The sequence below is a fragment of the Momordica charantia genome, assembly GCF_013281855.1.
Source record: "Momordica charantia cultivar OHB3-1 chromosome 6 unlocalized genomic scaffold, Mcharantia_2.0 BLBB01000006.1, whole genome shotgun sequence".
NCBI lineage: Eukaryota > Viridiplantae > Streptophyta > Magnoliopsida > Cucurbitales > Cucurbitaceae > Momordica > Momordica charantia.
In genome coordinates, this window is record NW_028275164.1 from 1,597,006 (window position 1) to 1,612,296 (window position 15,291).

Below are 15,291 nucleotides of genomic sequence, written 5' to 3' on the forward strand. Positions count from 1 at the left end.
GCCTTCTTTCTACCTCCCCTCCGATGGAATTTATCATCGGCCGTCGGCAACAATTTTCTTTCAATGCTCGCCACCCCTGCCAATCTCCTTCGTTCCCTTGGCACCGGAGGAAGTAGCAATGACGGTGGCATCTAGTGAAGATGAAGATGGCAATTGACTACCAAAATTCGGTACTGAATTTCAAGGACCATTTAGAACATTTAGAAAACTTCATGAACAGAAAATGTATATTTTAAGACCTCATGTATCAAATAGACACCTACTCCAAACCTTAGAGATCAAAAATATATTTTTTTTCCTAATTTTTACATAGTAATAAACTAACATAGAGGTGGAGATAATAACAGAGCATGCAATCACACATGTTGTTTCTAATGTTAGTCCAGGAAGAGAATAGCTATGCTAGAGGCACATATATTGCAACGAGAGTATCATGCTCCATTTGTTGAAACTACAATTTTTTTTATAAATTATTTTTAATGTTAGTAAATTCCATCTTTGTTTTAATGCGACAAGTGTGAAAAGAGTATATATACGTATACTCCCATACCATAGTAGTACAAATTTTGAAATGGCAGTGTGTAACAGAACAGTACAAACTTTGTTCTCTCTCCCTCCATTTAATTTAAATTAATGTCTGACAACCGAGTCCCCACAGCCACGGGTCCACCCTTCCAAAACCAATAAGTTTCTAATCAAATAGAATTTAATTAAATTTGTTTCGGTTTCAACTTTCAACTTGAGCACGTATATATTCCATTACGAGATTATGAGTTTGATCTTCTATTCCCTTATCGGAAGAAGGAGATAGGAGACTAAACTTTGAACGAGGCTTTAGTTTCTTTTAGTTTTGGTTTTGGTTTTGGTCACGGTCATGGTTATGGGCATATATCCCTGACCCTGACTCTGCTTTCTTCTGCGTTGTGATTCTATCCGTGTATTCAATTCAAAATTTTCAGTCAATTTTTCAGTTTTCTCAGCCCCACCCCTGTACAAATTTAAATTCAAAAAACTTCATCTTATTCTACATCACAATCACATCCCTTTTTCTGCCAAAAAAAAATTAATATAAGAACAAAAAAAAGTCCAATCCATTTGGTAACAATTATGTTCTTATTGGCCAAAAAAAAACCATATACTTACATTTAGCCCATTACCTTACAATTAGTTCCTGAATTTTAGGTTATGGTTTATCAACCAGTAATTTAATCATTTTAATGTCTTAGATAAATAGTGTAACATATGAGATATGAATCGATTCTTTTCTTTTCTTTTTTACCTTAAAAAAATACATGTTAAATCCTAGCAATATTTGAAAAAAAAAATTGAAGCTAACATTCATATATTTTCTTTCGTTAGGTTTACAAGAATGAGGATGCAGATGAATAAATGGAGGTTTTCTTCTCAAAGTGTTCTTTTTTTCTCTCTTTAAAGTTGAAAGCATATAAGCTTAGCACTTTTTTAGTTTATGGGCATGGCTGATGGGCTAAGTCCATACATTTAATTTCCAGTGCAAACAGTTCCTTCTCCACAAAGGAATATGAATGTAGGCTACTTGTTTATGGCCATGCCTCACCCTCAACTTTCACAGCATCCAAAAGTCTTTACCACTTTATTTACCACTTTATGCGCATTTGCTCACCAATACGTCTAAATTTTGCTCTTGAGTAAACATTCAAAATATATCTTCTGACAAACATCCGTTAATATTTTGAACTGAAAATTCACATGACATAATCTAAAATAACGTGTCAATTATTTCTACTCGGAATTTTTTTTTCAAAGGAAATTGAATATTCTAAGGTCAAATCCAAAACTTTCTCTATGTTTTAAAAGTATATGAGGAACCTTCTATATATATATATATGTCTTTCCATTGAACTCATTTAGTTGAATGCTTATACCATCAAACTTACCTAAAACAACTGTCATGGAATTGGTAACAGTGACTATTAATACACAAAATTAAAACTTTATACATCTATTAAAAAGTTTCCTAAGATATATTGATCAAATATACACAGCTTTAAAACTTTATAGACTTATTAGAATCTTCATGAAATTTGGGGGACCAATTTATAATTTAATTTACTGTACGTAACTCTATACCATCCCATTTAAATGACCTCAAAGCAAATAAAAATCACGTTTTTTTATATAAAAAAAATAAAAATCACGTTAAATTCACAACCATATGTAAATACAATTATCACCCCGCCGTGCCTTTACTTAGCCTAGGTAGAGTCCAAAATGCAAGAATATTTCAATTTCCTTTGGAGAAAAAAAACAATAAATGTGTTTAGGGTTGAAATATAAAAAGCATTTAATAAATACCTAACCCATCCTTCAATTTAGTCAAGTACCTAAACAGTAACATAAATGCCATAATGTTAGTAGGTTTGAATCGTTATTCAAATTGGATGAAACCATTCCGGACTCGTTTGATAATATTTCTATTTTTTCGCTAAAACGAGCATAGCTCAACGGTAATTGACATATACTACCGGCCAAGAGGTTGTGAGTTCGAATCTCCTCCCCAACATGTTGTATTAAAAAAAATAATTCTATAAAATCTTGAGAATGTTTAAAAAAAAAGTAGAAACAAGAAACACAATTAATTGCAAAAAACCTATAAACATGCACCAACGTGAATATAAAGGTAATTTTTACCTACTCCTTGGTGAGGTCGAAAGTTGAAACCACTTAATTTGTTATACTAAAAAAAACTACATAAATCTACATGGGATGGTAATTCTGCAGTCATTTCATTGAAAGACATCAGTATTTTAGCGCCATATTTTGATTGGTATATTAAACCTAAGAAATTTCTGAAATGTCTTACGTGCACGTGGCAGAAGAATGACAGTGAAAATTCCTTCTTCAATATTTCGGCCCATTTAAGCCCATAATAGAACACCCAGTGGGTTCAAAACAATTAATGGGCCTCAATACTGGGCTGCAGCGGTGCATATTGGACTGATGAAATTGATCTTCGTTTCCTTTGATCAACGGTCGTGATTTCACCTCACGACTACTGGCCGCTGATTTCCTTCCCTATAATATGACGCCGTACACAAACCCTAAAACCATTCGTCTCCGTTCTTTCTTTCCTCGTTTCTCAGGCTCTGACGTGACATTGAATTCCATTTTCTTTGGAGTTCCATTATTGGGATTAATCCGTCTCGACTTCTCTTCTTTCTCGGTGAATCAATCGTTAATTTATCTAAATTTTCATTTTTTTCCTTCCTTTATCTTCGAATCGTTAATTTATCCCCATTCTCTTTGCCTGTGATGGTTTTAGTTTTAAATATACTTTGAGATTTGTTCATTTTTTCTTCAAGATTTTGAGTTTGGTTTCTAAATTGTGCAAGTGACGATGAAACAGACAGGGACATCAGCACTCGGTTTGAGAATGATGATCGTCTTTGGGAATCTCTCTGATGCATTTATAGACCTGCATTTTTCTTCTCTGAGGCAATTTCCCTCTGAAATTTTCAAAAAGGAACTGATATTTTCTGCTTCTTCTGATTTTGTTCAGAACTGCAAGATGTTACTGAAAAACAGTCGTTGGTTTTAATTTTCAATCAAGCTATATGACCAACATCTATAGCATCCCAAGGCGTTTAATCTATACACAAAATGTTTATGCCATGTCAAATTAAGAACATAAATTTGATGCAAAAGATTTCTTGTTGAGCTCTTATTTCTTGCCAGCCTCTTCCAGCTCTCTAAGCCCTCCAACCTTCTGTTCAATCTCCTCAATCAGCTCCTCCCGCCATAGCTCTGCTCTTGCTGCTTCCTCAATGTCCTCTTGCTGCAACGCCACACATTAAAGATACAAACTTTGTTAAACGATAGAGTGAAACTAAACAGGTGACAATGGTGCCATTTCTTAAGTCCCAGAAAATAAGTTCACCGTTTCGTAGACCCAATGCCCTGTTCCATCTCCTCCATCTTTTCTGTACACCTCTGAGTCATAATATGGATCCTAAAAACATAATCCCTTTCTTTAATCTTTATCTCGAATATCTGAAACAGTGCTTTTTAACTACAGATTGAAACTGAAGATATGATATTGATACCTTCATGGAGCCAAAGAACAGGCATCCCCAACAGGTGAACATAATGTAAAGACTATCTGACATTTTTACAATGGTTAAAAGTAATGAAGGTTAGTTCCCAATAGCACAATTCTCTCTAACTTTCTTCATGGATTTACAGAGAAGTTGGGTTTTATCAAACACTTACAGACATTCTTTATAGCTTCATCGCTGAGATGCACTATTGATTTGTGGGTTATGAGGTCCCTTTGGCCATCCATGTGATCAACTAGAACCGCCATCAATTGCCAATCTGGGAAGGCATTTACTTTCCCCAGAGAGCCCCTCTCGCGCTTTTTTGTAGTAGTACTTTCATGCTGTTTATGTATAATAACATATGAACTTCTGCATATTGAATTCATCCAGAAACAAAATATAATCAATTACCAGTTGTGGATGACTGAAAACCCCAGAGTTGAAAAGCTGCAAGAATTGTAAAATAATGGGTCATATGGAGCACATTGAATTTAGAGGCGAAAGGGAGAAAGATGATACTGTTACCAGTTTGGAATATGGGATGATGGTTGATTTGTGTTGGTGGAGATTAGAAGTATTGAGGTGTGGTTTGATAATGCTGAAGCCTGCAATAGCCTTAGCCATTATTGTAGAATAAAAGATGGAAGTGCTCGCCATTACCTGAGCTTTGGAATCTTATTCTGTGTGAGGAAGAAAGAGTGGATAAGGGAACCATTTCTGTCCACGCTTCCTGTTGGGCATAATTATCGTAGACGAGAAATCCCTTTAAATACTTGGAACTAATTTTTTGTAATGGCCCAGTTTTGGATTTGTCCAGTTCTTGGTTTTTTTTTTTTTTAGTAAGAAACAAAACCATGAAAATGGTATGCTCGGTAAATAAAACAGCTTAGTCTGAGCGAATTTCTGCCAATGAAATACCTTTCTTAAGCGAAGGTCGCAGGTTCGAAACCTGCATGGGCCATCATATAAGTTTTGTTATATTTTATTTTGGAAATACTTATTTAATTAAGATAAAAAATTAAAATGTCGTCGTCCTGTCCTGGCTTCGTCCGTCCCCTTGTTTTATATATATATTGAGAATTGACTTTGTGGAGTGTGTTATCCACAATGTCATTCTCCGCCACAGCCAAAATCCCTCAATTTCAGCCCCTTCCTCTCAACTCCAGATCCAATGGCAATGGGAACCCCCTCTTCTTCAGATCATCCTCCAGATTTCTCGGATCTACGCTGGGGATTCGCTTCCCCTCCCTCTCCTCCTCCACTCGCCGCCGTCGATCCTCCACTGTTGTCGCCGTCGCCGACGATGTCAAGGACATGGACAACAACCTCAAACCCTCTTCCAATCCCAATCCGGTACTCTTCCCAATTTCTTGCCGCACCTGTTTCTGTTTTCATTCCAGTTTTCTTTTTTTCTTAATCTTAGATTCATTCTTGGTTTCCATATTCTTTAGCAACAAATTTCACTTTAGTAAGGCCCTGAAATCCATCTAACTTTCCGGTGTGGAAAATGTAAGACTACCCAAAGTATCTCTCCTATGATATTGTCACGTTGAAGTACTGCAGAAGAAAAAATTGCAAAACCCAATCCAGTTAACCTTGTTAACAGTATTTTGAAACACGAAAAATTGGCTTATCAAATTATCTATCAGAGTCATGAAAAATATTCAACAAAAACAGAGAGATCTCTCGTACCAATGGAGATGAGATAATTATCTCTTATATAGTCACGATAAAATTTGGCAGAATAAGCAAAACCCGTAATTAGTGGAGAAACCATAACCCCAAGACTGTAAAGTAGCCATGGCCATGGCCATGGGAGTGAGCTTCAAAGAGCGGTAGTAGCAAAGTGGAAGTTCGGAATAAAACCCTAAAAATAATAATAATAATAATAATAAGTAATACAAATTTTGCATAATTTAAAATTAAATACATCTTTTCACGTCAAAGAAATTTCATCACCAGAGAGAGACAAGGGAGCCAGTATTTTTTGAAAAGAGAAGAAGGCACCTATCCTTAAGTTTAGGGAATAAAAGTGTATATTGCCCTTAAAATTATTATAATCAAGTTTAAAAATTAATATAATTAATTATAGTAATTAATATAATTAATTGTCATGTATCTCTTTTATATCTTCTTTTATTTATTGTTCTTTAATTTTTTTTTTGGATATGTTTATTTATACTGTTTAATTAAAATGAATTTGTACTAAAAAAAAATTAAATTGTTATGAATGTCTAAATTAAAGTTATAATTAATAAGGCTACATCAAAATTATTATAATAAAGTTTAAAATTGAATATAATTAATTATGATTACTAATGCATTTTTTTAAATAAAATTAAATAATGATAATAATTAAAAATAATAACACTAATTAATTGATTTGTTAAAATATATACTTTAGTTCATTTTTATTCCTGAACAATTTATAGGGGAAAACAATGTAAATACGAAAATTTTAAAAGTAAAATAGGTCTGAAAATAAATTAAAAAACAAATGTAGTTTAAGTAACAATTTCTGTTTTTGAAAGATTAAATAACAAATTTTAAAGTTAGGTACTTTTTCCAATTTCAAGTCGAGTTTTTTTTTCTCCTCAAAAGTAAGTAAAGAAATCATGTAACTTTTCAAGCGAGATTTACAAAATTTTTAAATAGCATTTTTAATATCTAAAACTATTTTATTACCTTGAACGTTTTATTTCAGATTTAGAGGGAAGGAAGAATTGTTTACAAAGAGGAGAGAGAAGATAGCGAAGGAAAGAAAAAGGAAAAATGTAGCCGTGCTGTGTGTTGTGCGATCCTCCTAAATCGTATTCCCTTGATGCGATTTATTCTAGTCGTAACAAACCAACCATCCGCCGTTTCAAAACTACGTCACTTTTGTTTTGTTTCATTTTCCTACAACTACATCACTTTTTTTACCGACTTAAATCTCGCCTACGCTGCATAGTCTCCTCTGTCATCTCACCTTCCCTGGCTTACCTTTTCTGAGAAAATTTTCCTGCAGGGATTGTCAATTTTCCCGGAAATTTTGATGGGAAAAACTGGATTGTTTGATTTGGAGACGCAATTCGCCTTCTATGGCGCATATCACAGCAACCCAATCAACATTTTCATCCACGTTCTGTTTGTGTGGCCGATTTTCTTCACCGCTCTCATGTATTTGTATTTCACCCCTTCTCTCTACAGCATCCCCAAAACCCTTTGTGGGTTTGAGCATGGCCTGGTTTTGAACTTCGGATTTCTATTCACTTTAATCTGCGCTGTATCTTATGTGGCTTTCGATAAGAGAGCCGGGTCCATGGCCGCCTTGCTTTGTCTCGTCTGCTGGGGTGGAGCAGGCTTCCTCGCCAACAGCCTTGGCTATTCTCTCACTTGGAAGGTAATTTCTATCTCTCCTAACATTCAAGTTACTATCAGATTCATGTTCATCTATCTCTCTTTCTCTCCCATGGCCCCGATGTCGATTTTGTGTGTGGGTAGGTTTGAGTTAAGATGTACAGATTTGACAATTTTCTTACATTCAGGGTTTTTATTAGTTGGATTGAAATTTATTGCCTTGGGGGGGTTCTTTACTTTCTATCAGTGTAAGCTTGCAATTGGGATATATGGCAAGCGTTGGAAACAGCTCAATCTGATATATTCTGGTTGAAACTTGGAGATGTGTTAAAATTTGACATCAAAATGGCAGAAATTTAGGGCCTTGTCAAACAGCACTTGGCGTTTGATATTGCTGCCACTTGCCAGGGCAGTTGGTTGGTTGATAATAGTTAATTATGAGGGATACTTGGCCTCATTCTTCAACAAAATTTCAAGATCATTCAATCCTTGGAAATTGTAGCGTTTCTATTGGTAACTTAACACCTAACAGTAACCAACACTTGTCAATGGAGAACACTTTTCAGTTTTCAGTACTATAGGAATGTTCAATGTTTCATACTCTTTTAACCAAACTCTATTAATTTATGCTATTTTGCATGCTAAATTATCAAATGAGAGTTTGTTTGAAGTTTATTTCTTTTTGTATATCAGGTAGTACTGGCTGCTCAGTTGTTTTGTTGGACCAATCAGTTTATAGGCCATGGAGTATTTGAGGTTAGACAGGTTACTCCATCTCAGTGAATTGATTCCGTATCTTCATGAATCTTAAGTCTCTTAGTTTATATTTTTTTTCTTTTTGATAGAAACGAGCACCGGCTTTGTTAGACAATCTTGCTCAAGCCTTTCTTATGGCTCCTTTCTTTGTATTTCTGGAGGTATATTCTTTATCCGGTCCTCCTGTGTGTTGAGAGTTATTTTTTGGTCTGGATAATGGAGCATATTTTTCTTGTTTCTGTTGGTTCGTTGCAGGTTCTTCAAAATCTATTCAGATATGAACCATATCCAGGGTTTAATGCAAGCGTGCAAGCAAAGATCAAAGAAGAGATAAAAGAGTGGAAAGAAAAGAAGGAAAAGCTGTCATAGGTTGAATTGTCTAGACTTCGTCTTTGTAAGAATAGTGTGGAAACAAAATACTTCAGGTTGTGAACAAAATAATACAACATTTTAGAATCTTCCTTTGTAGGAATAGTGTGAAAACAAACTACTTCAGTTTGTGAACAGAATAATACATCTTTCTATGATGCTGTTGTTCATGTTCTACTCTTCAACCTTGATTTACTATGGTGCATAACAAAGTACATTAAAAGAATCAAGAAGATACGTTCGACTTACGTGTTGACGAGAACTTCGAATGAGAGCACATTGAAAACTCATTACAATTCTCAACAGTTTCCATCTCCAACTTGCGGTGGGGATTGATTTCCAAATAACTGTTGCCAGGCTCTGGCTTCTGCACACCTTTTCGTTGCATCGATTTTCTGATCTTCATCATTTCATTCCATTGACCAGAGGTCGCATACATATTTGCAAGAAGGACATAATCACTACTATGATCTGGCTCTATTTCCAGGACATGGCTCCTTACTCTCTCGCCGAGTTTAACGTTTCCATGCAACCGACAAGCAGCGAGTAATGTTCTCCATATTACAGCATTACACTCCATTGGCATGCTCCTTATCAGCTGATATGCCTCTTCCACAAACCCAGCCCTTCCCAACATATCCACCATGGATCCATAGTGCTTTAGAGTCGGTTGGACATTGAAGTGTTTGGTCATAAGATCAAAATACCTCCTCCCTTCCTCCACCTCTCCTCCATGGTTGCAAGCACACAACACTCCCAAGAAAGTTACATCATCTGGGTTCTCAAGCTTCTCTGTTAACATTTTGGAGAATAGTGTCAGTGCATCCTCTGCATCACCATGTGTAGCTAATGCCATGATCATTGTGTTCCATGTTACCCTATTCTTGCTACCCATTGTGTTAAAAATATCGAGAGCGTCTTCAACCGCTCCGCACTTGGCGTACATGTCAATCAATGAATTGAAAACAGCTACAGTCTTTCCTCTGTCATTATGCTTCACATGGGAATGAACCCACCTTCCAGAGTCTAGGGCGCCCAATGCAGAGCATGCCGAGACGGTGACTACTAGTGTGGCTTCGTCAGGCTCTATGCCACTCTGAAACATTCGAAAAAACAAGCCAAGTGCTTCCTCGTACATCCCACAAGAGACATGGCAGTCAATTACTGTGTTCCAAGCCACTAAATCTGGTTTGGGCATTTCAACAAACAGGTTGCGTGCAGTCTTAATGTCTTTCAACATGCCATACATGTGGATAAGCGTGTTCCTCACATACACATGGGATTCAAGGCCAAGTTTCAGAATATTAACATGTAACTGCTTTCCCAGGATCAGTGAACCCATTTGCCCAGAAATCTTAAGTAAGAAAGAAAATGTGAAATTATCTGCCGATATTCCCTTCTCTAGCATTCTCTTGTAAAACTCGAAGGCCTCTTGCAGCTTACTAATTCTTCCAAATCCCCTGATCATTGTATTCCAAAGAAACCCATCTGGGTTCTCGATTCGGTTGAAGGCAAGAACAGCGTAATTCATATCGCCATGGTCCGAAACCGCACAAAACTCAATGAGTTTGGCAATAACGAAGAGATTCTGATCGAAACCCGTCTGGACAATACGGGCATGAATTTGATTCAAATCTTTCACGGTGGAGCATTGCTTGAAAAGAGACAGAAGTCTTTTTTCCTTCGCAAAATCGCGGCCATTGGGTCTCGCATCAGTGGTGACTTCACTATCGGAACTGAAAAATGAGAAAATAAACTTGGGGAAAAGCAACGGAAAATGTGGGAATTTTATCCTAATTTGGGAACACAGAGAAACTGCAAAGTTTGATTTTCTGCGAGCGATAACGATCATAACAATATTGTTCAATCTCTTAACATCGGCAAACTGTAGCAATCGCAAACGCAGTAGAAAGGAAATTTTGCAAAACCCAGCGCTTAAAATTCTTCGTCGGCACCAGGGAAAACAATCCTTTAAATAAAAACTCATTTCTAATTACCACATAGACAATAATCACTTGGCCAAAATGCCTAATAGTATATTATAACAATTAATAATCAAATATTTTCCTTTTATGTACTAAAAAATAATAATAGAAAAAAAAAATTAATGCTAAAAGAGTGAACTTTATTTAGCTTGAAAATGCCAAGTGCACTGCAGCGAAAAGAATCTCTCTCCCCTAATTATTGTCTTTATTTATTGTAAAAAAAGTTGAAGCCATAATAAAACAATTTTCACTCGCAGTTAAAAATGAGGAGCAAATAATAATTCTATATTTGTCTTTAAAAATCAGATTAAAGTTGGAACTTGAGGTAAGAGTTGGTACCAAATTTGTCTTGCGTGATGACAGTAAAAAAGAACATGGGTAGTTGTTTCGAATCTTTCTTGAGTATAGGTATTATATTAGTGGGGAAATATTAATAGATTCTGTTATTTTTTAATGTGTGAAGTTAGTGGAATATTAATTAAACATGTATAAATCAGAGTTAGATAATGATTTTTACAAAATTTTAATCCAATGAATCAATACTATTTAATTGTTGTCAAAGCGAGCATAACTCAGCGGTAATTGACATATATCTCTAAGCAGGTTGTGAGTTTGATCCCCTACCTCCACATGTTGTAAAAAGATAAAAAAATAAAAACTCCTTAATTGTTCATGTTGCTGTTTTTTTATGTAGCGTAGATTTTGTTTTAATTGAATTGAGAAATTCATCAACTTGGACATAATTCAATGGATTAAAATATATATTTTATAATAAAAATTTTATGTGTTTGAATCCTCACCCCACTATTATTGTAATAAAAATAACAATTATTGGATTTTCAAAACCATAAATTTAAATAGTGAATTAATTTATTGCTTAGCGTTTCGAGGTCGAATACATTTGTAGTAGGGTTCATTCATTTTTTAACGTTTAAGTATTTTGTTGACTTTTTCTTAAAGTTGAAAAAAAGTGTTAGAATTTGAACCTTCAACCTTTTGCTTGTGTTATATATATGCTCACATTGATAATATCCTGGCGATAGAATTCTTGTAATGTCGGTTGATTTTTGGATAATTTTATAGCCTTATTTGTGGAGGGTATTAAATATTTTATTACCCAAGTTGAAGATTCAAACATGTAGAATTAAAAAATTAGATGTCAAATTCAAACTAACCACATGAATAAAATAAGTAAAAGGCAAAAATTGCACCTGCCTAGATATATAATATATGATTAATTTGACCAATGATTAATTTGTTTACTACAAAACCTCCATTAGTTGAACTTGAACCAAACTCCAAAGCTTTTTACTCTCTCAATTTTAATGTTTACCAGAGAAGTTGGTATACTTGCCAACACATTACAATCCAATCCAATCTTCTCTTTGCTTTTGATATATATGGCCATCTAAAACCATATCCTAAAAAATGATAAATAAAAATAGCCTATAAAGTTGCAACCTTTGTATTTTGGTCATGCCTACCCAATGATCTCATTGACCATTTAGACCTTATATGATAATATTAATATTTTGTTGAACTAAAATTTATAAATCGGCCTTTAACTAAAATTTTAAATAACGAAAGATTTTATCGGGTTCAAATCTTAATTATGAATATTTTTTTAGTTTTATCTTTGTTATTTGAGTTCATGACAATAACTTCAATATATTTACACGCGTTTCTTTTAGTTATTTTCCTAATCATTAGATGTCTAAATTAAATTGCGAGGACCCGAGAAAACAACTTTTTACACAAAATTTATATTTGTATACTAAACATAACAAAACTAGTTAAAATTCAAAACAAAAATAGGATTTAAACCCAAATTCATCTTCTTATAAAACCATTGAAGCTTAGCATTACACAAATATCCTAATGTCTTAAATTTGTGTGTGTGTGTGTGTGGTTTATATCTAAAGCATAAAGAACGTTAATTTGAAACAGTTCTGGTCTTGTCAAAGAAATCACATCCCAAGTTAGGCAACGTTTGAAAGAATATCAATATTATTCAATGTGTGATATTAATATATTTAAAACAAAATCATATGAGATAATATTAATTATAATATATGCTTCAAAGAAAGCTGACCTTTGCCTAATCTTTAATATATCTTCTTCTTTTATGTGTAGCTTTATTTTACCCAACCATCTTCTGCCATTTGCTTGTTCCCTTCCAAGTTTGCATGCTTGAAAACCATCAAACATGTGCCACCCTATGCCTAACTCAGCCTATATAACAATTTTAATTTTGTTCTTTCATGTGATATATATGATCAGTTTCAATCCTAGATAAAATTACTTTTATCGTAATTCAAATTGATAAGCTCAAGTGTGATAATGAAAGGTTAATTCTTAAATGGGAAAAGGAAATATATATATATATATATATATATATATATACAAGATTTAATACGAATACTTTGAAAATAAAATATGTTTACGGAATAATTAATGAAGATCTTTAATATAATAGATGTTGCTAGCAATTTAAAACTCTTATAATTTTTTTTTTCTTTTAACCATCAGATTGATTGATAAAAAAATGAAACTGCACCGTTAAAAATCATTATTTACATTTGATAGCTAAGGTATATAACTTAGAATAAATTGATTATTATATTAGGTCATGATATTCAATTAAGTGAATTTTAGATTATTCATGACAAATTTGTTTTTCAACACTACAAATAATAGCCTAGTATGATATTACATAGGTTTATATTCTAAGACCATATATAAATTAAAGATTTGTGTTAATACAATACAAAAAAATTGAAAATGGTAAAGACTAAGGCCAACATTAATTAAAGTTTGATGATTGAAATAAAATATAAACATGATCTAAAGTTGAGGGAAACTTTTAACCTAAACCCTAATAAAAATAAATGAAACTGTGGAAGAAGATGGCACTGCCACGTAGAGACGGGGGCCCAATTTTGAAGGGCCCTGATTGGGCCAAAAAGAAGGCCGGTCAACGCTGGAACGTGGTGGATTGGAACATTGACCATCAGAATATTTCCAATGTATCCCCCCCCACTCGTGCGCTCCAAATTTGATTGACAATCTCCTCTCCTTTCCTCTCTCAACTTTTATCCAATTTCTCCTTTTACCAAAGTTCTTTAAATAAAAAACTAAATATAATTTAACATTACTAACTTTCTTTGATCTAATAATGAAAAAAAGTTATAATAAAAGTTTGAATGTCTGGACTATATTCTTTAATTAAAAAAATTATATTTCTTTTAGAATATTACTTTGGAGATATATATCGTTATTAATATGTTGATGGATAAAGCCAAAATAAATAATGAAGAAGTTGTCACTCTTCCTTATAATTCAAAATATATATTTATGTATATATATTACTTATACAAATTTTCATGTTAATTTAGACTCTATTTATTAGGTTTTTTTCTCTCTCTTTCAATTATGTTTATAAATACTTCTCCCATGTGAGTGTTTCGTTAGTTTGATATCTATCTCTTCAAAATCTAATTCAATTTTGGAAAATTAAAAAAATAATTTTTAAAAGAAATTTGTTTTTGTTTTTGTTATGGGTAAGGGCGAAAAAACAAATCAAATGGACAATGGAAAGCCATCAATAATTTTAAAAATCAAAATCATTACAAATGAATCATTATATACATGAAATTTGAAATTTAAATATTAATATTAACATTTTTGAAATTTACAACACCGACAAATTTTATTCAACCTTTTATCTTAATTATTTACTAAGTTGGATGTAAAAATCCGAGCTCGTGTGTTTTGAAAATGACATTTGATTTCTTGTATTTATGATTTATCTTCGTAATAGTGACATTCATCATTTGTCAAACTAATGCACACCTATTTCTTTGACATTTGCACCAAACAATTAAAATTAAAAACTCTCACGAAATTTCAAAATTCGCAGTCAATAATTTTTTTCTTTTACGGAAGCAATAAAATGGTTGGATTCACACTTGATAACTATATATTTTAATTTTTCAAATTTAATAAAATGCTTTGCCACGTTTTTTTAATTGTTGTTTTTAAAAAACATAACAAGTAATTTTTAAAAACCCTATAATTTCGAGTTGCTTATATACAAGCCTTTTATGATTTCTTTTTCATAAAATACGTCCAAAACATAAATATTCAAAATATATCCGACCCAATAATTAAAAAAGACAAATTTTATTTTAGACTTCAGTAAAACAAACGAGTTTGTTGGATGAATTTAACGCGGGCCCACCGGATTGTTTTGGCCTTAAAAATATTATAAAAATAAATAGATGGGTTGAATAAATGTTTTTGTACTTTACTATATATTATATAAAGTTTGAAATTCAGCTACCATATAGTTTTCGTTTAATTGCGACAAATTAATCTGATTTTCCATTGGCTAAACTTCATCCTACCTATTACCCTATGGGCCGCCTAGGTCATAGATCATTGAAAACCATTTTCCATGTTCTCCCCAAATTTTATTTATCAAATCCTTCAACAGAACTTTTTTTTAATATTATAAGATAAAATTTATTGGTAAAAATGTAACATTAGGTCAACGACTCAACCATGGTAGTTATTTAAAAAAAAAAAAAAGAACTGAAATATTATTCAAAATGCTAGGGTGACTCTTATTTATAGCTTATTTAAGTTTTTTGTATGATAATTTTTTTTAAAAATTAAGCGTAAAAGACTATTTATGTGGTTTCATATATGTGTTTATTTGTTATATTATCTTTTTACAAAATGTTTTCAAAATCTAAATTAAATTT

The 15,291-nt window shown here is 33.0% G+C and overlaps 3 protein-coding genes, 1 long non-coding RNA gene and 1 other non-coding gene across 6 annotated transcripts; 3 read left to right on the forward strand and 2 right to left on the reverse strand.

Moving 5' to 3' along the window:
• The first annotated feature begins 2,914 nt into the window (after positions 1 to 2,914).
• LOC148210547 (uncharacterized) lies at positions 2,915 to 3,521 on the forward strand. The gene is made up of 2 exons (XR_015791642.1): positions 2,915 to 3,202; positions 3,386 to 3,521. It is a non-coding gene; the product is annotated as an uncharacterized LOC148210547 (long non-coding RNA).
• On the forward strand, positions 3,364 to 3,447 carry LOC148210548 (small nucleolar RNA R44/J54/Z268 family). Its single transcript, XR_015792069.1, has one exon. It is a non-coding gene; the product is annotated as a small nucleolar RNA R44/J54/Z268 family (small nucleolar RNA).
• Positions 3,522 to 3,550: 29 nt separating the features above from the next.
• On the reverse strand, positions 3,551 to 4,834 carry PNSB4 (NDH dependent flow 6). Its single transcript, XM_022278959.2, has 6 exons — positions 4,602 to 4,834; positions 4,488 to 4,523; positions 4,249 to 4,417; positions 4,083 to 4,138; positions 3,917 to 3,988; positions 3,551 to 3,814 (listed from the first exon to the last, which is right to left on the reverse strand). Exons 1-6 carry the CDS (start codon positions 4,731 to 4,733, stop codon positions 3,701 to 3,703), a joined length of 579 nt encoding a protein of 192 aa, XP_022134651.1. The 5' UTR covers positions 4,734 to 4,834; the 3' UTR covers positions 3,551 to 3,700.
• A 321-nt stretch (positions 4,835 to 5,155) lies between these two features.
• On the forward strand, positions 5,156 to 8,710 carry LOC111007229 (ER membrane protein, putative (DUF962)). 2 transcript variants are annotated; one of them, XM_022279518.2, is made up of 5 exons: positions 5,156 to 5,429; positions 7,084 to 7,458; positions 8,109 to 8,171; positions 8,261 to 8,332; positions 8,427 to 8,710. In XM_022279518.2, exons 1-5 carry the CDS (start codon positions 5,184 to 5,186, stop codon positions 8,538 to 8,540), a joined length of 870 nt encoding a protein of 289 aa, XP_022135210.1. In that variant the 5' UTR covers positions 5,156 to 5,183; the 3' UTR covers positions 8,541 to 8,710. The 2 variants fall into 2 exon arrangements, with proteins under 2 accessions (XP_022135210.1, XP_022135211.1); XM_022279519.2 differs by having other exon boundaries at positions 5,289 to 5,429; positions 6,781 to 7,458.
• LOC111007228 (pentatricopeptide repeat-containing protein At2g20540-like) lies at positions 5,342 to 10,540 on the reverse strand. Its single transcript, XM_022279517.2, has 2 exons — positions 8,790 to 10,540; positions 5,342 to 5,633 (listed from the first exon to the last, which is right to left on the reverse strand). Exons 1-2 carry the CDS (start codon positions 10,525 to 10,527, stop codon positions 5,542 to 5,544), a joined length of 1,830 nt encoding a protein of 609 aa, XP_022135209.2. The 5' UTR covers positions 10,528 to 10,540; the 3' UTR covers positions 5,342 to 5,541.
• Between the last annotated feature and the right edge of the window lie 4,751 nt (positions 10,541 to 15,291).